At 40.0% G+C, this 25,171-nt stretch overlaps 1 protein-coding gene across 7 annotated transcripts in view; it reads left to right on the top strand.

The window, feature by feature from the left end:
- ELAVL4 (ELAV like RNA binding protein 4) overlaps nucleotides 1–24,638 on the top strand; it is a 63,903-nt gene extending 39,265 nt beyond the window's left edge. For all 7 annotated transcript variants that reach the window (XM_021529152.3, XM_021529145.3, XM_021529199.3 and 4 more), the window contains exons 3-7: nucleotides 5,512–5,615; nucleotides 15,515–15,668; nucleotides 16,015–16,240; nucleotides 17,639–17,677; nucleotides 21,875–24,638. In XM_021529152.3, the coding sequence (XP_021384827.1) occupies nucleotides 5,512–5,615; nucleotides 15,515–15,668; nucleotides 16,015–16,240; nucleotides 17,639–17,677; nucleotides 21,875–22,202 (851 nt within the window). In that variant the 3' untranslated portion in view covers nucleotides 22,203–24,638. The remainder of the gene's footprint in view (nucleotides 1–5,511; nucleotides 5,616–15,514; nucleotides 15,669–16,014; nucleotides 16,241–17,638; nucleotides 17,678–21,874) is intronic.
- Nucleotides 24,639–25,171: the final 533 nt, after the last annotated feature.

Below are 25,171 nucleotides of genomic sequence, written 5' to 3'. Positions count from 1 at the left end.
CCTTCAGAATTTCCAGTGGTAGAACTGACAAAATGGTTGGTAGATAGATACTTAAATTTGTGTTACCTTCAATGTCAAAAACACAGAGTAAATGGCTTCCACAGGAAAACAGCATTTGCTGTATTATTTCTACTCTGGTTTCACTTGCCAAGCAGTAGGACTTGGGATACATAACTCCATGGACAGACATTAGTAAGAAAAAACAATTAAAATTGTACTTCAGGTGAATATTAATGTAGTAGTGTTCAGGTTCAGCTTCATTCAAATTACTATCACTACTTCTTTGATCATCAGGTAGGCAGAGTGACCCCTGTATATCAACTGAAGGAGTTCTTGTGCTGTCGTCAGTTCTCACAGCCCCATCACCAAGGCAATGTCTTGCTCGGAGCACTTGCACCAGGACTGGGCTCTGCCTCAGTAAAGCACAGGCAGATCAGAAGTAGCAATTTTTCTTTGTTTCTGATTCTGTGACTTTTATGGCAGCAATAGTTTTAACTCTTGTGTCAGTGTTGCAAGCTTGGTGTAGCCTGTGTCAGTCTTTCATTTCAGCATTCCTAAAGCATGGCACAGTTAAATTGGTTTGTCAGGACATAATCTTTGTGCTGTGCAAATGTGTGTATTTGTGGTTTACTGAGGAACTTGAATTGCTTTGTGCTTTCCCTCTGTCTTTTGTACTTATCCTTTCCTCCTGTCTTTCTGCAGTCAATTTTCTCAAGTGAGGAGTTTGGGTTTTTTCCATTTACTAGTGGAAATAAACAATTTAGAGCCAAGAGATAGACCTGTAGGCGAGCCTCCTGTTCACAATACCCAGTAAGATCCGTTGGCTTTTTTTATCCATTTAATGTGTCCCCTGTTAATTTTGTTTTAGTCAATTAATACAGTACCAAATCAAGTCCTTTAGAGAAGACCAAGTATATCAATGTTGATTTAATGGCATTCTTAAAATTTATAGGTCAACTTGTAATCTCATCAAGAAGGTTTTCAGTTCAGTTTGACAGAATCTAGTTTCCATAAACTTAATTTGATTGACATTGATTTTATTACCCCTCACTAATTGTTTATTATTAAAGTCCAGTATTGAATATACTGTAAATTTGCCTTGCTCACCATTAGACTGCTGGACCTCTAAGTACTTGGGCTGTCCAGTCCTCCCCTTTTGTTCCAGTGCAAACATTTTTCCTCCAGGCTCCTGGAATTTGTTGATCACAAAAGAGAGCCATTAGCCCCTTTTTTTGGAGTCTGTTTTCTGTAAGTAATCCAGATAATTTCATTTAAACATATGTAACTTCAGGAGCTCCTGTTTAGCATTCACCAGGGTATATCTTCACGTACTTGTTCAGGTGTACATAATACCTCTTGTCTCTGTACTGTTACTATTGGTATCTCCTGGTGAGTCAGGATCAGTGTTAAGAGATCTTTTTTCTGTAACTTAAAAAAAAATTATTTTGTTATTCCAGCCTTTACTAGCCACAGGGGTTTTATGCCCTTTTTTTATCGGTTTTCTGTGACATTTCTGTTCTAACTTATAAGGGTTTTTTAATGTGTTTTCCCTTTACCTCTTAATATAAATACAGAATTGGCCAATGACGACTGGCGTACAGAGGAAGTAAAAGAAGGTGCAGGTCTTTTGACACTGCCTTTTTCACAGTTGCAAGTTTTTGGATATATGGATAAAAATGATACAGGGTGAATTGTTTTGGGTTTTTTTTCCACCTATCTTCTTTCTTGTGACTTGTTTTAAGTGTAATTTTCAGCTCTGAAATTGAACTTTCTCAAATGTGAAACATGTACACTTCCAGCTTGGGCTTGGCTTTGCGTGTTTTGTTTGGGGTTTTTTTAGGACTGTCAAGTCCTTGATAACTTTTAACCCTGTTACTGCTCATTTTTAGACCTATTCCTTGCCAGATTCTGGGAGGTCCACTATACATTTTCTGCTGCTAGAGAAAACATTCGGAAAGAGCAGTGGGAACAGCAAGATAACAAGGTGTTGTTTTAGGATCATCTAGAAATATCTCTTGCCTGACCTCCTGAATCACAGCATGTGATGAACTATTGGATTCCAAATCACAGAAAATATTTACTATTTACAGTGCTGTTCCTGGGAAGTGTAGCATGGGAATGAACTACAGTGTCTGTGTGGGATCCCACTGAGAGGTCCAGCTGCTTGCTTTGTGCTGCCAGATTGTGTCCAAAGAAGTGTTACCCTTTTGGAGTAATGCAGGAAGAGCACATGATGAAGAAAATAGGGAAGTTCATACTGTTTAGTGTATTCTGGAACAAATCCTTTCCTTTCTTCACCTGTTACAGTTTTTAGTTCTTTCCTATCTGGAGTCTGTTTTGTCTGACATAAGGTACATTGCTCTTGAGAGGAATTTGAAACTCATGTTTTTAGCTGCATGTATAAATTTTTTTGGCTTCTTAACTATAAATGTTTAGCACAGTAAAACTTTATTATGTTTTCCACAGTCATCGTAAAGCTTTTCACAGACAAAAATCTAATCTGAGATTTTATTTTTCTTTTTGACGCTGGAGCGTTTGTCAATTTTTAAACACATGATTATGTTTAGTTGAGATGGTTGAAAATACAAAGTAACAAAAAAAAATACACCCCTGAAGTGGAAAGCTCTAAATGGGAAGTTTTTCTTCCCTTCAGCTTCACTGGTAGAGTAAGGTCTATGCCAGGACGCAGCAGAAGGAATTTGCTGATGGAAACAACTTCACTGAGCTTTCAATGGACTGTGAAGGGTGTGAAGTTTGAGTATTTTTAAGATAAAAGAGGTATTCATTGAATTAACAGAAATTCAGTGCTCAAAATTCTGAGCATTCACCCTTTTTTGTGAGACTACAGTACAGCTAATATAGCAATCAGTGGGATATGAATGCGTAACCAAATGCTTCTGAGTAACAGGCCTGCAGTCCTGTTACAAATCTCATCTATTTCTTGACGTCCAGGAGCATACACACTAACAAAAAGAAATCATGTTTCTTCAGACCTGTTATTTGAAAGAAGATTGGTATGACAGTGTAGTAGTTTTCATTAAGCCAAGTTCTGCAGTCCTGCATGCAGACAAGAGCAACTTTATTTGTTTTGGTATTTGTTATCCTTCACCTTAGAGAACATTTAGACATTGCCACTTGATAGTGAGAATGAGATTATGGTATCCAAATAACTAAAATGCTGCTGGGGGACTCAAAAATAAGGTTGTGTAATTGTGAACTCATTATTTTCTTGTATTGCCATTGATTTCACTTTTCCTACTGCGAGTGCAGTGGGTTTGCTGTCCATGGTCTCGCTTGTGTAAGTGCTTACAGAAGTGAGAATGTCTCCATGGGAGATTTTTGAAAAGTAGTGTATACATTGTAGAGGTTAGTCAGTCCGTGTGCCTTGAGAATAGTGGTGGCTAGACATGGGAGCCCAGGATCAGACATTGGACATAAATCCCAATCTCATATCAGCTACTCCTGCCCTGTGTACCTCTGAAGTCCAGAGATGATTAACAGAGGAAGGATAGAAACACAGGTTATCCAAGCTCTGGTCCTTGTGTCTCCTTCCCCCCTTAAAAAGATGTTTGTTTCCTAGATAATGTCTTCCCTCTCCCTAGGATTGTTTAGGATTAAATGTATCAAAGATTTGATGTGTTCAGAGGCACAGGGATTGGGGCTGTATAAAATACCTCAGGTAGGCAAGCAGAAGAAGGCATGGCAGGGAAAGTATCTTTATTTTGGCTCCAGGCTTTGTGCTCAGCCAGACTTCAGGTCATTCTTGGTTAATGTCATGTAACTTGGGTAAGAATATTTTTGCTGAGATTAGTTCAGCTCTCCAGGAAGACTGAGTATGTTTTTTATACTGTTTTCTGAAGTTAAATTGATGGGATGGAATTGCTCCCTGGCTGTATTGTATGTTAAAACAGCCATTTCTTCTTCTTCGCCTGCATGTGGGCATTTCAGGCAAGAACGGCAGTGTTTCCATGGATTTTTAGAGTCTTCCATTGCATAGTTAGCAGCTTTTAGGGCTTTGATCTGATTTCGTAAGACAGAAGCGCTCCCTGTATTTGCGTTACAGCAAACGCTGTATTTTTGGTGGTGTCTGACTTTGAGAAACACACAGATGCTTTTTTGTAGTCCAGGAGACAAAGAAACAAAGCTTTGTGCTGGGAGGCAGGATCTGTGCCTCCAGGGGACATCAAGGCACTTGGTGTGCAGCTGCCTTCCCAACCTCCCCTTCCTCCTGGTGAGCAGGAGCTGGGTCGCTGCTTGCTGCTCCCGTGGCTAGAAATCTCCACAAATGCTGCTCCTCTCCTTGGGAGGGGTTTTCACATGTTTCTTTTCTCACTGCCTGCGTGAGCAGGAGCATTTTGATTCCCTGCACATCAGTGCCGAGGGACAGGTGGTTTTGTGGCTTGCTGTGCTCCAGATACACAGAAAGGGTGTATGAGAGGGAGCCTGACAGGATGGTTCACCTGCCTGCTTAGGCTTACTGATTCTTGAAATGTGATTATCTGTGTGTTCATGATTATATGTTCCGAGTTCATGTGCCTAAAGAAAAAAAAAGCTGTGTTTTCCAAACATGCAAAATAAGTTCAGTAGGATGCTCGAAGGAAGGGATCTGGAAGCGGCTGTCTGTCACGTTGCATTAATAGAATTGGTGCTGCAAAGCTGCTGCTCGGGAGCTGGGAGAAGATCCTGAGAGTGGGTTCTCCCAGCCCTGTGCATGTCCATGATCCCTGCAGTGCCCACAGCACGGCCTCTCCAGCCCTGTGTCACTTACCCCAGTTATTAACCGTGTCTGTTCTGCTGCAGGCACACACACGGGTCTGGCTGGGCAAACAGGAGCTGTTGAAAGGCTTTTGGCTGCTGAAGTGGGCTCCTGCCATCCCGTGCACAGCAGCAGTTGTTGCACTGTTTGGGTTTGCTGTCATCTCAAATGCTCCGAGGGGAGCTCTAACACGGTTCCTCACCCAGCTGCAATTTGGGCTGTCCCTTCTTCTGTTTACTGGCTGCTCGGTGAGCAGTAAAAAGAGATGTAAAGGTGGTTTTCTGTTCCTCAGCTCCTTCAAGGTTAGTGTAAAAATGCAATTTCCTAATTTTGCAGTTTAAATATTTCAAGACTTGTTTATAAACAGCATCAAAATTATATGTGTGTGTTTATTTAAGAGGTGGCCTTGTTACTGGCAGGTCAGGCAGTTATATTTATTAGGAGCTCAGCACAAAACTATTACACAGTTCTGTTGCTGTCAAGCCTCATGCATGCTTTGCAGTAAACTCCTGGGGAAGGCAGGGTGAGGGGTTGCGGCTTCTCGTTCTTACAGAAGGATCTTCAGAGCAGCAGTTTAAAGTTATGATGGCTCCCCCTGTATTAAGGAGATAAAGAAATGGTGAAAATAGCAGAGACTGTAAGGGAAAGCAAGGATGGAATAAGCAGTGTAAGAAAATTGTGCTTCCACTCTTGAAAGTCGTTCCTGTGCTGAAAAATACTGAGTCTTTTTTTCTTTATTTTTTGTGTTTCAACAGGGCAGAGTTTAGGGTATGGATTCGTTAACTACATTGATCCAAAGGATGCAGAGAAAGCCATTAACACTTTAAATGGACTCAGACTCCAGACCAAAACCATAAAGGTAAGACAATATAAAATGTCTTTTGCTCAATTCAGGAACAGGAGAAAGTAGTTGGAACTGTTTCTGGCAATTTCATCACTATTTTATTCTCCATTGTAAGGGGGTTAACGAGCTCCTCCTTGGAACAATGAGCGGACATGCAGAAGATGAAATCTCTCTTCTCCGAAATTGCTGCTATTGTTAAAGAGAGGGGAAAGTAACAGGAAGCTTTTTAAAGCGTGACAGTGAGGCTTAAATGTAGAATAGAACAGCCAGAGTGATACCATTATCCATAAACAGGTGAAGTACGTGATGGTGTATTCACAAGATACAGGTTTCTTTATGTTTTCTTGGGAAATACTTTGTCACAGAGTTCTCCTTTAGTGGCACTCCTGTCATTATCAGGTGTTGAAAGCATGTTTCTCAAAAGTTAGAATATGTTATTGTAAAAAAAAAAAAAAAATCTCAATTTCCACATCCTTAATTTTATTTATTCTTTTAAAAGCTGGAGACTTCCCACCGAAGTCTCTTTATTCCATTGTTTGTAATAGACCATTAGTTATTCAATGACCTTCTTAAGTGGTCTCACAAGAAAAGCAAGCTTCTGCACTGTCACAGTTTTTGCTGCATGGCTGAAAAAGCTGTTATGGAACAGCTTACAGAAGATTTCCACATCCCAAATTCTGACAAATATACAGCTTAAGGGATGTGAATCAAAAAATTTAAGAGGAGCAAACAGCAGATCAGATTCAAATTATCCGAAACTGCTTTGATCATTTTTTTTTGAATGCTGGCTTTTGATTTGCACCATTTTCTTAATTTTTCTTCTGCAGATAATTTGTATTTCAAAGCTAAAAGTGTTAATATAAAAATAGAATTTTTACTGTACTGAATATTGGTACAAGTAATGCCAGTGATGTTGTATCTTGCAAAAAAAGGTACAATGTAATGTGGCCAATACTGTAGGCTTTGGCATTTTGGCTAAAGATTATAGTTTAGACAAAGTGGTATTCCCTGAAGCAAAAATATTTCTTGGCTTCTGGTATATTTCTGAGGATTGTGTCAAGCAAGTTTTTCCCCTTATGTTTGATCAGTGAAGAGCAGAAGAGCTGAGCTGAGGGTTATGAAAGTGGTGGAGCAGCTGCATGGATTTCATAGAAAAGGCTGCTTCCAAACCTCCCTCAGACCATCCAGATTCCATCCCACAGATAGGCATGTGGGCCATACTTCAAAATGCTCACAGCATGGTTTTGAAGAGCTAATGGAAACACTTAGAGGAATATGTAAGGCAAGGCAGCAAAATCTACCATCTTATCAACTGCTGCAGGTGGAACTGCAGGCTTGGACTCAGCAGTTTCCACTTACAGTGAAAAGTTGCTCTCCAAATGGCTTTTAAAGGCACATTATCAGGAAAAAAAATTATTTTGAAAATACTTTTTAAAAACTCAGTAGAACCTGAAGAATCTAGATCAGTTTTTCATGCAGCACATGTATATTTTGAACATTATTCAACCGTAGGAAAAAACTGGCTTTCTTGTCCTTGAGTACCTCTGTTGCTTTGCCTCTTCTTCTTTTGTGTTAACCAGAGCAATGCGATTACATTCATAATATTTCAAGGTTACAGGAAAATCATGTGGTAAAGGGAACTGGAACCCATACCAATGATTATTATATATTTCTCATGTGCAAAATTAAACCATTATGCCTTTTTTATCTTCTTAGTAAGACTTTTCTTATCTGGGAACTTCCTGTGTAAAATCTTACTCGTGGTATGTTGTTTTCTTTTTTTTTTTAATTCAGTATAAATTTTAGAAATTCAGTAATTTGTTTGGTGTTTTCATGTTTATTAATAGCTCATAGACTAGCATAGAATATAAAAGGAAATTTGGGGGGTTCTTAAAAGCTGTTAAAATTTAATAATAAACAAAGGGATTGATCTAATCTACATGCACAGGAGCTGCATAAGTTCTATGACTGGGAGGAAGCATAGGATTTGGGTTTTTTAAAATAAAGTTGGGTTTATGCAGTTGCCTAAAACCAACCCAAGGGAGCCTTCTATTCCAACAGCCAAAGTTTTGGCCTCGGGGGCATCTAATCAGTGGTTTCCAACCCAAATTTTCATTGCAGAATTGCATGTGATTACCTTACCTTTACCTCCTTGGGTTTTTTTGTATTTTTAATTATGTGGCACTTCTGGAAATTCTGATAAATTAGGTCTGCTTTCACTAGTACTGTGCAGTGGGGATGGAGCTTTCCCATTGTTCATGCTGAGGGATAAATCAGGTGTATTTGGTGCTGCCAGTGGCATTTGTGTTGCTGGAGAAATCTCTGGTTTTCCAAGGGTTTCAAGGTGATGATGAGGAACAGGACTCGGCGCTGCTGAATTTCCTCACTTGCCCATTGCCCCCACATACTGATTTAAAGCATCTCACTGACATTCTTTGTAAGGCTGAAGTATTTAAACTTGTTGGAAATACTATATTTAATTATCAGACCCAAATACTTTAGCTACAGATGCCCTTTACAGTTACTAAAAATGCACCATTGCTGCATTAAAAAACCTCCCCCAAGAGAACATCTCGAAAGGAATTTGGTGGCATATAGTTTTGTAGACTAAAAAATATTTAGTAGAACATGGAGCTGGAAGAGCACTGAACATTACTTTGTTCTGCTTTCTTCATGAATGTGGCTGAGTTTTTTGCTTCAGACAATCTGTAAATATCATTGATGGATGGGCTGAACCTTGGCCCCTGTCCATGTGTGTTGGGTAGCTGCAGTCCTCCAGGTAGAATTTCTCTGGCTGTCTTTTGGGAGCTGTTTTGATGGAAGGAAAGTTGAAATGAGTAATCTGTGAAAGCCCTTTTACAGTGGCAAATTACTTCTGCTTGCCAAGGTCACTGTGGTCCTGCTGGCTTTGTCCCATCTGTGTTGTGGGTTCTGCTGTTCCTTGCACCTAGACTAAACATGAGGTGGCTCTGGGGAGTTATTTGCACTCATTTTTTGACCCCTCAAGGCTTAATTCCTGTTTAAAAATAATGTATGTATTTTATGCATGTGGCCTGAGATGCTGTCCTTTTCACTTCTGTAACATTTTTGTGGCAGCTTAATGTTCTCTCTCTCCTGATGCCTTGCAAAACAGCCATGCAGTCACAGAAAGAACTGGCTTAATAGCAGGATCAGCAGAACAGCCAGGCACAGTCGGCTCTGATGTGTGGACTAAAATAACTGAAGAAATGTTCTTTTTATTCTGTCATTGTTATGATAAATAATCCCTTTTCACTCTAGCAGCTAAAATATTTATGTGCATTTTATTTAAGTCAATGATGCCCTTTCAAGTCAAAGTTGAGAGGTGACGATTTACAGAATATCTGCTGGGGAAAAGCATTGGAGGGAGTGTTGTGTTTGGTGGTAATAGGTTATACACATTTTGTTCCTCCTCAGCTGATCGTAGTGCATATTTTATTTACGCCATTTCGTAGCAGCATCATCTTGTGAGAGAGAAAAGCTTCACTTTATTTTTACAGCTAAAGCTTGACATAATTCTGCAAAACAGTTTAGAGTGAGGGAAGAGACAGTGTGTTGAAATAAATATATATTCCAAAAATTGAATCTATTTTTAGAAATTAAATTTGCCCATCCATAAAAGCATATGAAAGGTCACTGCTGCTGTTGAAGATTGCCTGGCAATTCAGTTGCATCAAATATCAGAAGGAAAATAAGATGTGTGATGCATGGGGTACAGATTGTTTAAACTGCTACTTTGCCCTGAAAAAAGGACAATGCCTGAAAGGATGCGAAGGAAGTGTTTTACAATTTACTTGGGGATTCAGGTGACCCGGCTTCATTGGAACAAGGGCAGAACAGTTTTGAAAGGAAGTTTGAAATCTAAAAAGAGCTAGTGACCCCCTAAAGTGCAGTCTTGTGCACCCTTCCTTTTTCTCTGTTGCCTGAGAAATAGGTTTGCTTCTTCCTTGCCTCACAGGAGCAGGTACATGCTGTGACACTGCTGGAGGTAAGGGAGATGTCCCCAGAAGGGAAGCAGGAATCTGGGTTCTCTGAGCCCTTGATAACCTCCAGTTTTTAAATCCATCATATCTATCGAATGGTGAAATACCAAACGGATAAGATGATTCCTCTGTGCTCAGAGGCTTTTTCTAGTTATTTTAATTTTCAGTTAAATTTAATGAATAGCATGGAATTTTGTATTTCTGCTTTACTCTCCTGTTTTGATCAATAGGTCTGGATGGTCTTAGTTTAAAATACAGTAAATTAAGGCTGTGGGAGAAGGTAATGCTGTTTTTTCTGAAAATAAAGTAGTAACATTACTGCTGAAAGATCTTCCTATTTATCTTGGTTTCTGTGGCATTTTTCAAAATGCCAGCTATTTCCACAAAACTCAGGCTCTAAATCTGTCCATGTTAATTCTTGTAATTGTCCACAAAACTACAAACCATCCTGTCACTGTAGGGTAACCAAATAACAGCAGCCTCAGACTTCTCTGTCCTACAAAGTCATTTGTCAAAATGATTGCCTTCCAGCCGTGCTCGGCGAAGGAGGAATTGCAGCAGGGAGTCCTGGGGAAGAAATTGCATCTCCTGCACCCCATCCTAGACTCCTTGGGAGGTGTGGGTGCAGCCCAACACAGTTTGGGTGGCAGCCAAAAAGTGCTGGGCTGCTGACAGTGATGGTAGCAGAGCTCTGGTGTTGGGTGCCCTTGGTGCAGTGCTTGGCCAAAACCCAGTGTTGTCCACAGTCTCCCCAGGGCCACCAAGCCTGCTGGGCACTGCCTGCAGCCTCCTGTCCCTCGGAAGAAATGGGATGTTGTACAAGCTGGGTGGTAAGGAGAGGGTGTACAGAGAGATCAGGGCAAGGCACAGGAGAAGCTTGGATGCTCTGCGAGGAGGAAGAGATGGCGAAGTGCTGGGAGTAGCTGCATATGTTGGACTGCAGCAAGGAGGGATTTGTGGGTTTGTGTCTTGTGTGCAGTTGCATTGTGCCCCCTTTTTTTCCCCTTTCCTGAAAATTCACATTATTGGCACAAACTGCAGGTTTGGGATGTAGCTATTTTATAGTTCCGTCTAAAATGAACTGCTTGTTTTTATATGTAGCTCACAGTTAGTCAAAGAGGGGTTGTCTGCTGTGGCTGCTGCTCCCCAAGACAAAGTCTTGGACCAGAACTTGAAAGATGCTGCAGACCTGGAAAGCCTCAACTAAGTTGACTCCTCTTTTGCTCTTTAGGAGCCTCTGTCAGTGTAACCCTTTGGACTTTGTAGTGTTTGTTATCAAACCCTCCTCTGCTCTTTTTGCCTGCAGTGATACTGGTGCTCAGAGGACCTTTCAGTGCTGCATTTGAAGGTTCAGCTTTGGTTCTGCTGCTTTCAGCAGGTACCAGAGGGTCTCTGCCTCTTAATTTCATGCATCTTCTCTTAATCACAATTTCTTTTTACTGCCTCGGTTTTGCCAGTGAGTCCTTTTCACTCCACAGAGCCAGAGCAATTATTTCCCTTAGCCTTGCTCTTGATCCAGCCAAGAGTGTTCCTGGTTTATTATCTATGGATGTCTTTTTTGAAACGATGGGATAGACCATTGTACCTGCAATTATAATTAATCTCTGTAAAATGGCATTGAATCGCTCAACAGTAAAGTGCATTGTCACTCCCCTCCATCCTCCAGCCAAGGGCTTAGGGAAGAGGAAGGACAGAGCAGTGAAAGTATTCCAGATCCTGGTCTTCAGCCTCTGGACCAGAGGCCTTTTGTGTTTGCTTGTTCTGACAAAGCACAGAGCTTTCACAGGAGGGTGTCTCAAATCTGGTTTTGCACAAAATGAGGACACAGTTGAAGGTTTGGAAGTGGCTGTGTGGAAATGTCTCTGCCATAGCCCGTTCAGTGGTGCTAAGCAAATTTTACTAGTTCTGAATGTGCATTAAACAAGTGAGACTGTGCTTTATTTACATGTGTGAGGCTTTTGAGTGGTTGTGTTAAAGCTCTTCCAGTTTGTACCAGTGGGATAAGGGGCAGCAAGTGAGGGAAGGGTTGTCCCCATTTTAAACTGGACTTCAGGCAGAAAAAAGCCAAGTGACTCGCCCCAAAAATTGTACAAGAAATCCTGTATTTCAGAGAGTCTCAAAAAGACAAAGCAAAGTCTCTGTATTAAGGTCACCAAGAAGTCTGGTATTTTTGAATGTTGCACAAACTTTCTGGAAGCCCAGGGAATCACTTAACACTGACTGCCCCTTAGCTGCTTGTGGCTGGAGAGATGTCCTGGGGACTGCAGGTGCCCTGGGTGGGTGACTTGGGTGCCTGTGCTGCACCGTGATTGAAGGCTCCGGCATGCTTTCACATTCTCCAAGTGAGGAATGGTAGATGCAGAGCAAGATAGATCTCGGAGAAGGTTGGTATCTGCAAAATTAGCTGCTTGGCTGCTGCTCACATGTGTCCAGGGCAGCATGGCTATGCTGGCAGTGCATATCATTCCAGGAAAGGATGGTGTAGTTCTTCAGAGGATACCAGAGTTTAATTTTACAAGGAGCCTTCTAGAAATGGACTTGGATGTTTGAGAAGTCCATGTTAGCACAGGAGTTGCACAGGAAGGCATCTCTTACAGGGAGCAGCAGCAGAGTGGTTAAGTGGCAGAGTTCAAATGGCTGCTGCTGTTTGTTCCATAAGACAAATGGGATGCATTCATGCCTCTAGGTGCCTTTGCTGTGGGCTCTGGCTTGGGAAGGCCAAACCGATTCAATTTATGTTCTGAAGAGTCTCAAGGTTAGTAATTCTTCAGAAAGTTTTCTATATGGGAAAGCAGGTAGGAAATCAATAGGGAAGATAATTACTTTGAGATATTTTCTGTGCACCTGAAGAAAAATGTGCTTTGCCATGGAAGATATGAAATGCTGGACCTTGTGATGCTGCAGTGGTGTTGGGAAATAGTGGTGCAGCCTCTGGAGATGGCTTTTTATTATGAAGAGAAGCCCTTAACACAGGCTAATGCTCAGTGTCAGATGAGAAATGTCCTATTAAATGTTTTTCATAGTTATTATATATGTATTTATAGAAACGAACATCTGAGGCCAGCAAGCCATTAAATGAATTGTACAATATTTTATTATCTTCCTTGCAAATTTGACCGCAGAACTCCTAAATGATCTTACGCGGTGAAATCCAGCGCCATGGTTCGACCTTCAGCCGTTGTACGAGTGGACAAACATTTTAATGCTGAGAAATGCCTGGGTCAAACAGTAGCTTGGTGTTCTCTAGCTCATTATTTGAATTCCTTGTGGTGGCTAGGATTCCATACTCTTTTCTATTTCAACACTGTTTCATTACAGGGTGCTAACACTGCCGTAAGCAAAGGAAGGGGAAAAAAATTTGAGTGTGAATATAAAGAATTAATGCAGCATCCTCACGCAGCGCTTTGCGGTTTGCAGGGATAAAATGGGAGCTGGTTTTTGCTCCCATTTTAACTCGCACAGCATAAGGAGCTTCTGGCGTGATGGAGGGTCAGGGTGGGCGATTTCTTCCTTTGATAGCTCACACATGGGAAGACATCCCATCCTCAGCACTAACTGAATAATAGCTTGAAAGCAGGATGGCACACTCCAACTGATCGATTTGTCATTGGCTGACCTCAGAGGGAAGATGAAAAAGATTCAAAAGCAGATAAATAATTGACATTACCAGCCTTGAGTCCATTCAGCTCCGCAACCTTTTCTCCTTGATATTAAAGACGGCTGAGTTGCTTTTGGCAGCTTCTTTCTTTGGCTCAGGCTCCCCTGCAGCCTGAATGTTTGATTGCAGGAGGAAATAAAAACTAGACCTGAGCAGCAATAGGTGTTCACATGTGCTGTGAGCGGAGGGTCGGGAGTGTGAGCAGCCTCTCCTTCCTCTGCCTGCCTGCAAGGCCCACGAGAGCAGCGAGCCTTCTGTAAGTAGAAGTGTATATATATAAAATGTCAGGCACTCATTGCTCTGGGAAGTAGTGTTTTTTGCATATCCCAGTACTTTTCATCTTCCCTATAATGTGGCATTTGGTTAATGAATGTGCCAGAGTGAGAAACCCAAAGGAAACCCCTGGCTGTTTGCCCAGGAACTTTTATTCATTTTGCTGTTCTCAGTTTTGAGAAATAGGTAAGATCCCTACCCTCACTCCAGAGAGGCTCCTAAGTGTTTTTTAAGCTGTCATTCCTAAAGTAGGTTAAACTGTAGGTGCCTTAGAGTGCCCTCTCAAGGTGAGGCATTGCAGAGTGGGGAGGGAGAATCTGCTTTTCCAAGTGCCCCAGCACCAAAACAAGCTGTAGGTGAAAGCACCATGTGATTATCCCTGGTGTCCCCTAGGGTCTGGATTGAGCCTTGTTACATAAAAGCCTAGTGGTGCCATCCATGTGTCTTCTGGTCCTGGATCCATCAGAGGGGCATTCAGAACCAGCAGGGAAGCGATGGAAATGCTGCACCCCATCAAACTCGTGGGCTGTGGCACAAAATAATTTCTACCCCAATATCCTTCTTCCTTTCAGCACCTGAAGGTTTCTCTGCTCCTCATGTTTTGCTTGAGCCTTTGTGCTGTGTGCCTGAGCTTGCCTCTATTAATGCAAATGTTTTATCTAACCTCTATTTCATATTTCTTTTCCTGAATTTTCCACCTCCTCTCCCCAGCCTTCTCTGTAAATGTTAGATTTAAAAGGTTATGGACAAACATGTAAGTTATAAAGAAATTGCCAAAAACCTTAAAATCTAGAATCCTTAGTGTTTGTCTGCTATTATGCAGAGAAGATTTAGGAAGCAAATATTAGTCATTAACATAATTTTCTGTGTTGAGTCAACATCTATTTTTAGGTGTGGAGCGCACAAAGACAGCTCTTTGACACATAAAACACATAGACATCCACTTGACATCATCTGTGTTCAGGCTGAGGCTCAGGAAGAGGGGAAGACAATTGCTGAATGTATTGTGTTCGTGATGGGAACCCCCCCACTTCCTTCCTCAACACATTTTAAGACATAATGCAGGAGAGTACTGATCTGTTTATATTGAAATAAATCAAAATGAAGTGCAGAATGTTCAGCTTGGGTTCCAATATTTTTTCAGATGTGCTGCAAAGTAATTCATGATCTGTGTTGAATATTTGCCATTAGGCTTTATCCAGGAAGTGTTTTTATTATGTTAAATGTGTTTATTCTAAATGTATATATTATTTTAAAAGTGCAGAAGGCTTTTTATGCACCTATTATAATTATAAATCTGATTCATAGGTAGAAGAGCAGTTAAGAGGCTTGAATTAGTAATTTTCCAACAGCACACATGCAGTGCCACAGCTAGATTTTGTTTGCTTGGTCATAATATTTTATGGTCTGGTTCTGGGCTTTATAATGCAAGGGAACTTCTCATGATAAATTGCAGATCCGACAATGAGTGTCAGTCTACAGCTCCCTGAGCAGATGTTCATTTAGTCTAATTTCACCGGTACTTTACTGTTCATCCAGAACAGATCTTGCCAGCTCAGGATGCAAACACAAAGAGAGGGAGCACAAAAGATCACTCTGCAAATAACCTGATCTGTTTCAGACACTTGGAGGGGAAAAAGAAAAACATGCAGGAACTTCAGCGTGTGGGGCTGGCTGCGGCAAATCATCCACACACCCACACCCGTGGGGGCAAATTTACAGAGCCGTGTGTGGGAAGGTGCACATTAATCCACCTCTGAACAGTGGTTATTTTATCAGTGCACTTCAGAACCCTTGTGTCTGTTTTAAGGTCTCTGCAGCTCTTCCTTTGTTCCTCCAGCCTTTCCTGGCTCTGCTGGTTTAACAGAGCAGGTTCTGTCTGAACTGCAGGGCTATGTCTTGTGAAAGAGCAGAGCATTGTCTGTCCAAAATGCCAAGGGTGGCTGTAGCTCACTAACACTGCTCTCCTTTTCTCTCCATAGGTGTCATATGCCCGTCCAAGTTCAGCATCCATCCGGGATGCAAACTTGTATGTCAGCGGCCTTCCCAAAACCATGACCCAGAAAGAATTAGAGCAGTTATTCTCACAATATGGGCGCATCATCACCTCACGGATTCTGGTTGATCAAGTCACAGGTTAAAAGAAAACTTTTCTTGATACGTGCATGGTTTTTTTGGAAGTGGCAAAATTGCAAATGTCTGCAGCTGGGTTTTTTTGACTTTTAGTGTAAAATGCAGTGTCTGTTTCCTTATAAATGTAACTAGAGGTATAACTGCTGTCTCTTTAATGAGGGACTACCAAAATACAGAATATTGTTTACTTAAAATTATTGGGATTGAGAAGAGGATTTTTCTTTACAGGACTTTTCTTAATTTGCAAACCACCCATTGTGTGAAGTCGAACCCAACATTCAGTTTGTTCGTTGCATAAATGAGGCTGTTCCTTCGAATATTCATCTCTTTGCATGTTTTTACTTCCCAGGGGTTTCTCGAGGTGTGGGATTTATCCGTTTTGATAAGAGAATAGAGGCAGAAGAAGCCATAAAGGGACTAAATGGCCAGAAGCCTAGTGGTGCTACAGAACCAATTACTGTGAAGTTTGCCAATAACCCCAGCCAGAAAACAAGCCAGGCACTCCTTTCACAGCTGTATCAGTCTCCCAACAGACGCTACCCTGGACCACTTCACCACCAGGCTCAAAGATTCAGGTAATTACCTGGAAAAGAACTGAGTTCCACCAGCGACAACAGTGTGGGGCAGGTGCTGTGCAGGAAAATATGCTTTAGTTGCGTAGGCTGACCTGATTTTGTTTGTAAAATTAAATATTCTTTCCTGGAGAATGGGGAGGAAAATCTGCTGACAGCAGTAGTCATGTTGTATTTACTAAAACAGCTGAAGTACTGTACAATCAGATCTCATGAAGGCTCGTAGAAAAAGGAAGGACAGAATAGAGTTACTCTGGTAATCAAATGAGCAGTGACTGTCCTGTTCTTTCTCTCTTTTTGGGTAATGCTTTTATTTTCTGCTGTATTACTAGAGTTTTGATGCAGCTTAGACTTTGATGTTAATGACAGTGGATTGGTAGCAGGAAAAAAGCTGAGTCTGTCCCAGTCAGCAGGAGTATCATTAAATTTATTAGCCTGAGATATCTGCTCTTAGTATAAAGAGCCCTTGTATTAGTCTTTGGTGTGAGTCTTCAGATGCTTTTGGGGATGTTTTATGCTTTGCATTCTGAATACACTGTTTCCATCTGATGCATAAGGCAGAGTTAGCAATATGTGATGTTCCTATTACTTTCATACTTAATAGTTCTCAGGCAACCAAGCTTTCAAATAAAAAAGTCTGCCTTCAAGAAAGAAAGCTTGGACATATTTGCATAACTGAGTTGCACACTGGCTTTAGAGAATTATTCAGAAGTAATTTTAGTTTGTCAGTGATGAAAAGTGCTAATGAATTAAAGATCATAAAAAGTCAGTCATTGGATACATTAAATTTACACTTGTTTTTGTGTCTTTGGCATGCAGCTGTGTCCATTGAGGTTATCACTGAATCATTCCATGGACAGAAGGACTTTATTGTGCTGCCATGGAAAGCCGATGATTATATTCTGCAAAATTCGGTGGTCAATTTAGATTGACATGTTATAAAGGATTAATGCTAAGTAATATATAATAAAATGGGGATAATGTGTTATATTATAGCAGATTATCAGGAAGTTTTCCTGCTCCAGCAGTTTTGGACTTAATATTTTATTTTGAAGTTAACTGCAAATATAAAGCGAGCAGTTGAATTACCAAAAAAAAAATGTTGAATTATAAATAAAAAAAAAGACAAATCCTAAGCGCATTTTTTAAAACCAACCTCTGTAGGTTAAGCTTTTCTCTAAACTGTAGACAAGTTTAAAAAAGGCTTTTAAATGCTCTGGTGGACATTTAAGCACAACCTCAGACTTAACAAAGCAGGCCGGGAGTTGTTAGGCTCCTTAGATGTGTGGGAAACTTGTTGAACGTTTCTTCTTTGAAAATGGAACACTATTAATAATAGTTCCATTGAGCGATCTTGCCATCTGTGAGACATTAACCCAAAGACCCTCCTTCTCTTTTCAGGCTGGACAATTTGCTTAATATGGCCTATGGCGTAAAGAGGTAATTAGAATTCCACAGATTGCCAGATGTCCGTGTTGGCACAGATTGGTGCTACAATTTATTTTTTTTTAATTCACTAACTTTATTTTTTTTATCCCTTCTTTTCTTCCACCAGCATGTCAAATTCTTTTTAAGTTTGGACTTCAGTTGGTTTTGTTACTTTAAAGGCCTCACGCGTGAGTTCTGTGGGGTTTTTCAACCTTTTTTTATTTACAGGTGGGCTTCTCAAATGGTTTAGGTGCCACAGCTACAAGTATTGAAATTGCAGTTGCTCTGCTAAGCGGTGCTTTTTCCAGAACCAAAACTATTAACTTGAGTTTTTAACAAATCTCTGATCTGATAATGGAAAATTTAAGTCAAAAATCAGAATTAGGCTGCTGTTGTCTCTCACAATTAAGACTACTTTTCTCCCACATCTGACATCATAAGTTTGACTTGAAAATACAGCTGTGTGCACCTCAATCAGCCCAAAGTTTCTTTTGTTACAGGTTTAATACTTTGAATTTTTTTTCAGTCCTTGAAATTTTTTTTTTTGTTTGTTTAAAATAGCTGTGTGTTTGTATGTGCACGCATGTATGAAAGTTCAGCTGATCTGTCAACATTTCTGCTGTTCCATGAGTATGTTTGGTAGCTAAAATGAGATTGTGTTGTTAGCGTTTCTTTTAATGGCAACATCAGAGTAAGCAATCCTTGCAGCAAAACAAAGATGTAGTCTTATTCCTGATGTTACTCTAAGATGTCCAGATTAAGATGAGAAAGTACTACTTAATCTTCTGAAATGGTCTACTCAGCACACTCGAAAATTACTTGAGCTTTTGTTTGAAGCTCATCCTCTAAAAAAGTATGGTAAGTATATCTTTACAGTAGCTAGTAGCAGACAGCAAGGTGGGGTTTAACCCCTCAGTAACTCAGCACAGATCTGAACTCTTGAGTACTCACAAGAGAAAGTCCAGATTAGAGCTTCTCCCCAGCAGCACCAGTGCTGGTGTTCATGGGCACGTTGGTTGTGTTGGGACACCCTTAGTGCTGATGGGGATACAGTGAGTCAGACTCCCCTGCCTGATTTTATCACACACCCCTTCTCCTGTGTTCTCCCACCCTATTTGTTCCTTGATATCTTGTCAGAAACATGGAAACACTCCCAGTTGAGTGTCTGTCCAGGTGCAAGTCAGTGTCAGAAGGGTGGATTTGTTCTGGGAGGTTTCCTTGGGTCTTTGCTGCTGCTCCTTTGCTGGAATTGGGCTGGCATGGGGTGCAGGATAGGCTTAGCTGAACAGAGGAAAAGAGCAATTACCTGCCTTTATGGGTTATACATCTGCTTTCTCAACATTGTCTGCAGTGTTACTCTAAAAACACAGCAGTGTTCAAAGTCATTTTTCAGGCATCTTAAATTAGTTCTTATCTCCTCTCAGCAAACCTTGGCAATTGTACCTGCACTAGCAAAACCTGAATTTATAGGTGCAGGGTCACAAAAAATACCACACTGGTAATTTCTGAAGCTGCTTCAGAAACAGGAGATTGGCTCTCCCTGTTCTAACTGTGTGGTACTGATGGAAAATGAGACATGCTGATGTGGAAAAAAGGTTTTATTGAGGCTAATTTCAGATTGCTTGCTAGAAGCAAAGCTCCTTATGCGATAGGTGATCTTGTATTTGTGTCATACACTTGCACCAGTTTTGTGCATGTTTTGTTGGATTTACAGCAGCTGCTGTGCTCATGGCACATAAATAGTTGAAAGCTGCATAGCTCCTAAAGGTTTCCAGGGAAAAGCTGCTCTCCAGTGAACTGTAGGAAACTTTAACCCTTTGCATCAGTGCAGCATTTCTTTAAAATGCAAAGCCTTGCAATGCTTTGTGACACACATAGCTTTGCATTGTGCAGGTTTTACACCATCCTTACTTAGAGCATGGTGTATCCCTCAGTGTTGTATTTCACGTTAAATGTAAACATTCCAGAAAAGCAGTGTTTGCTGGCTTATGTATGTTACTGGCACAGTCAGCACTGGCAAGTGATGGACTTGAAGTCCCATCTTCCAGATTTCAAAATGAGCTGAAGCTGTTGGCATGTACAAGCCCTGACTGTGCCTTATTTCCAATCCTTATTTCCACCTGCGATGGAAGGAGCAGTAGAAATTGGCCTTGTCCAGCCTTTCTGTGCTGAACTGTTGTGATAATGTCACTGGTTTCACTGTGCAGGAGAGAAACTAAAATGTGTTGAGATAAGAATTTGCAAAAGTGAAGTTGAGTTGGAAAATTGCCATGGATTTTTAATAGACTGTCTGCAAACCTTCCTGAGGATCTGATGCTGTGAGCATTTGTGAACTGCTCATTTACAGCACAGCTACACCCCAGTGATGATCCTCAGCTTAAGATGTATATTCCAAGTGTCTTCTTTTTCCCTGAATATACATAAAAAGTGCCGTCAGGCGTCAACAGAACAGTGAGCAACCATCAAGTGTGTAGTTCCCTTTATGGTTATTTAATATACACTGCATAATATTGTGCAGATTGTGAAATGTGGAAATTATTACAAGTGTAAAAAGTTTTAGAGAGCACAAGAACTTGCTCAGCAGCAGAGTCTCTCCCTCTGCTCCCTCAATCATTGCTCAGAAAATCCTGAGGAATTATTATTCCATTTTGGTATTGAAACTCATCATATTGAAGGTACACGTGAAACTGGATTTTTAAGACATTTCCTCTGAGCAGTTGTTATTTTAAAACATATCCCAAAGTGTAGCTTCAGAAAGCATGTCAATTTTTTTTCCACCCTGATGAAAGGAAAATTATGTTGATCCTGAGGGCTGATACTGCTTAACATCTTCATTAATAACCTGAGTCATGGGCTGCGCTGCGCCCTCCTCGCATTAGCGGGTGACACTGAATTGGTGAGGAGCAGGGGCTGTCACTGCTGCTGGCCATGGCTGCCACTGGGGAGACCTTGGAAAGCTGCAGGAACACGCTGAAGTTTGGGAAAGGCAAATGTAGAGTTTAGCCCCTGACTGCTGCTACAAGGGGCTTTAGAAAGAAGGTGAAGCCAAGTTTTTTTCAGAGATCAGATGCAGGAGGACGACAATCAGCAGTGACAGGCTGCAGCAGGGGAAATTCCACTTGAGGATAAGGGGAGCTCATTCGCAGTGAGGATGGAGCCCTGCAGCAGAGGCTGCAGGAGCAGAGTTCCTGTCCTTGGAGATTTTCTAAGCTTCCCTCTGCAGGGCCATGAGCAGCAGATCTCATTTGAGAAGTTTGCCTTGCTTTTGGAGCAGGAGGCTGATCAGATGATCGCCAAAGATCCTGCCCAGCTTTTGTTATCCTGTGATGGATCTGTGTTCATGAACACCTGGCTTTACCTCAAATATCTGAAGACAGCAGATAAAGTCCCAAAGGACAGCAAGGGAGAGAACAGTAGGGTGCTCTATTGAATTCTTGGAGTTAGTCCCTGCACTGACTTTTTGAAGGACCTTGAAGCCTGTCGTGGAAATGAAGCCTCACAGTATGAAGGTATTAGTTGATGTGCTCATTAATTATATTTATGTTCTACTTATCCTACAATTGCTGCATAAGCCTTCTTTCATATGTGGCTGGCTTTAGGATGCTTTATTACCTGGATTTTTTCTCCAGTGTATGTCAATTAAGGACCATGTTAGGAAGACAAATAAAATCTACCACTTAGAGACATCTCTCTAATAGTATTTTTAGCTGAAGAAGCTACCATTATTGCTGAATCTTGACAAAGGCATTTCTTATTAATCTTTAAAATAGGTCTTGAAGTTTGCTTGGGTTTTTTCACAGCAGACTAGTAGGAGATGAAGCATTAGATCTCTGTCCTGAAACTTATATCAGTGCTGGAAATAAGTGGCAAATTTTTGCAGGCCCTTTTTACACAAGCTGTTGTTTATCACAGTGTGTGTAGGCCCCCTCTGACTCAGATTGTCCTCAAGCATTTATTTTCTGAGGTCTTTGTACACATCTAAGTGGGGCTCATCCTCAGAGGGAGATGCATTTATGCCCAGATTTGGCAATTTTATTTAGCACAGCTCCCCTCCACTTCAGCAGGAGCTAGAGAGGAAGGGTGGCTCTGTGGTCATCTTCCAGGGACAGGATCCAGAACCTTCATTGGCTTATTGACTTTAAAGTCTTGGACCCCTATAGCTCCTGCCAAGAGATGTATTTAGAATAGACCCCTCTTTTTGCTCGGTAGGTTTTCTCCGATCACAATTGATGGTATGACGAGCCTTGTGGGAATGAACATCCCTGGTCACACCGGGACTGGATGGTGCATCTTCGTCTACAACTTGTCTCCTGACTCGGATGAGAGCGTGCTGTGGCAGTTGTTTGGTCCCTTTGGAGCGGTCAATAATGTCAAGGTGATCCGTGATTTCAACACCAACAAGTGCAAGGGATTTGGCTTTGTCACCATGACCAACTACGACGAAGCTGCCATGGCGATTGCCAGCCTTAATGGATACCGTTTAGGAGACAGAGTATTGCAAGTTTCCTTTAAAACCAATAAAACCCACAAATCCTGAATTTCATATCCTTACTTACTAAAATATATATATATAAATATATATACGAACAAAACAAAACAAAAAAAAAAACTCTTCAAGGCTTATATTCAACCATGGACTTTATAAGCCAGTGTTGCCTAAGTATTAAAACATTGGATATCCTGTGAGGAACAGGAAAGGATTTTATAATGCTTAGAAAAAAAAAAAAACCTTTGATGCATTGAATGTTCTTTCATAGCTGTCGTTGTTGAATATAATATACATAGATAACAATGTGCAGGGATTTTTACCCGGCCAGCTAGTTTTACTACCTTCCTTGAAGGTGGGTCTTTTTAAGATGACCATTCACTCATTTGAAAAAATAATAAAACAAAAAACAATTTTTACGAACTAATGGGATTAAAAGCGAGAAAAAAAAGATTTTTTTGTTTTCTTTTCTGTTTTTTCAAAACATTGATTGAATCAGATTGGTAAACCCCCCACGCAAATTAAAGAGGAACAATAAAAATTGCAAAAAGAAGAACATAATTTTGCAACTTTTTTTATTTTTCCTTTTTTCTTTTGTATCATGTGAACTAAACAGTCTTCTGTTAGGGAATGGGGTAACGGGGGATACCTGATGACATAACAATTTAAATAACATTAACAATGTTGCCAAAGAGGTGGTCTCTTTGCTGAAAATGGGTTTCAAGAAAAATCTATTTTTATAAAATATAAAGAATTTTTACAAGAGAATCTGGATTTGAGAAAAAATATTTTGACTGGCTAATTTAGGGGAAATTGACAACTTTGTCATGTTCATACTGCACTGGTAACTTTTTAGAGATCAAGATGTGTGTTTTAAACTGGATTAGTAGATTGTTTTTTGAAGGATGGGCTACAAACAGATGATCTTCGTATCTTTTCATAGCATGTAATAAAAATATTAAATACAGTACGGGAGAGTGTTCTTCCCAGGCACGCAGTTACCCACAGTCAAAACCCAAAAGCAAGGAGATGAGTTGCAAGACGGTTTTTCTTTAAGTCATCAGTATGGGATATCAGCAGAACAAAAGTTAAAAAAATTAATTTTTTGATCAAAAACTTCCTTGGTTTGAGCAGTAGGTGCTACAAAATTATTTACATATCTTAGTATCATAGTTAAATGTAATGTGTTTAGAAAAAAATACATTTGCTTTAAATTTGTTAAGAATTTTCAAATTCACTTTATAGCCCAAGCTAATATAATTGGGCTGTGTTGGCACATTTGGAACACTGTTTATGTTGCTTGAAACACTTATTTATTTAATTGCCGATGTGATGCATATGGCCAAAATCAAATATAGCTAGTTTGGCTAGTCTACTTATTTGTTTACTTAAACTATGGGAAGAAGCATATTATTGTGTCATTTTGTTGTGTGTGTATGTGTATATATAATATAAATATATATATATATAAAGTTATTTTTTCTTTTGGTTAATTTATTATAAGTTGTAACACTTTGCTAGTTTTGTTTGTATATGTCTTAAAATGTTTTCTTATGATACTTAAGTGACAGAGGTATCAAGGTAACTTGTGTAGAAATATTGTTTGATATATTGTCATGTTTGTTGTGAATATTTTTTCTTACTGCACAGTAGAAAAGAAAACAACTGGGTCTTTATTTTAATGTAATTCAGATTGGGGAAAACAGAGCTAAGGGAACAAAATGACTGAGGGGGTGCTCTCCCATGTCCAGTGCACTGATCATTTTAGTATGTTTGTGCTTTGTACGGTTATATATTTAAAACAAAAAAGGGTCATGCTCTTCCCTGAGTACTAGAAACAGTTACTCGCTATGCATAATCTAGTTGATAGTTAAATTTGCTATTGCTTTTCTTGTCTTGTTATATAAAATCTTTTCAATACAAGTTTAGTCTTAATGGTAATAAAACGTTATGGTTATTTATAACTTGTGCTTATTTTGTGCATTTTTTCCATGCTATACCCACTAACTGCATGTAGACTAAGTATTGATTTTTCACACTGAAGAGGCAAACTTTTGTAGTAGACAAATAACTAAAAGCAAAGGCTGCATCATAATTTTATCAGTTTTTTACTTTAACAATGTTAGATTTTAGTTTAAAGGAACACTCATTCAATGTTCAGGGAAACCTTTATACATCATCTGCTATGAATGAGCGCAGTTTGCTGGGAAAGTTTTGATGCATTTGCTAAGCATTAGTGGGGAAGGCATGTCAGAATCTTTTCTCTACGATGTGTTTTACTATCTGAATAATAATAATAATTTAAAAAATCTTTCTTAGGACCAGGCAGTTGTATACTTTAGTTATAATGAATGACTTCATGTTAACCTTGCTAGTTTAGATCATTTCTGAGGGAAAGTATTGTAAATGTTTTTTTCATAACCTTGTTGTGTTTGAATTATTTGTACTTTAATTGTCCAGACAATAAATGAAAGTGTGTAGAATGGCTATGGACTTTCCACCTTTTTAAGTGTGTTCAGATGTTTTAGTGTTCCCAGCCGCACCTCAGCCGAGGTCGAGGTTTAGTCTCTGATTCCAGAAGCAAGGTCTTCAAGAGAGAAACGTTCTAGTCAAACCAGATTGAGCATATTCATGATTTGTTTTTCCTTCCGAAGGCCAGAAAGAATCGGCCATTTAATTTAAGATGTTGAACACCAAATACCAAACTGTAACTTTCATTTATTTGAATGTGGAAGATGCTGAAGGGTTTCTACTATATACAGTATTTTTACACAATGAAAATATTAACTCAGTCAATAACAACACTTTAAATCATAGTGAGCAAATTTCAGTGATAATAGTTTTTAAGCCATCATTTAGTTTGACTTTTCTATGAATATGCTATGAATGTCATGCAATATGAAAGTGTACATATTGTCTGATGTACAACAGTATATATGATCACATTCCAAATTTGATTCTTTTCACCATGTGTTATAACTAGAGTTGATACTTCTTTCAGTTGACTTGTTTGAATCTCA

Source organism: Lonchura striata, chromosome 9, assembly GCF_046129695.1.
Source record: "Lonchura striata isolate bLonStr1 chromosome 9, bLonStr1.mat, whole genome shotgun sequence".
Lineage (NCBI taxonomy): Eukaryota > Metazoa > Chordata > Aves > Passeriformes > Estrildidae > Lonchura > Lonchura striata.
Note: the sequence above shows the minus strand (reverse complement) of the source record. Positions and strands in the feature narration are given on the sequence as shown.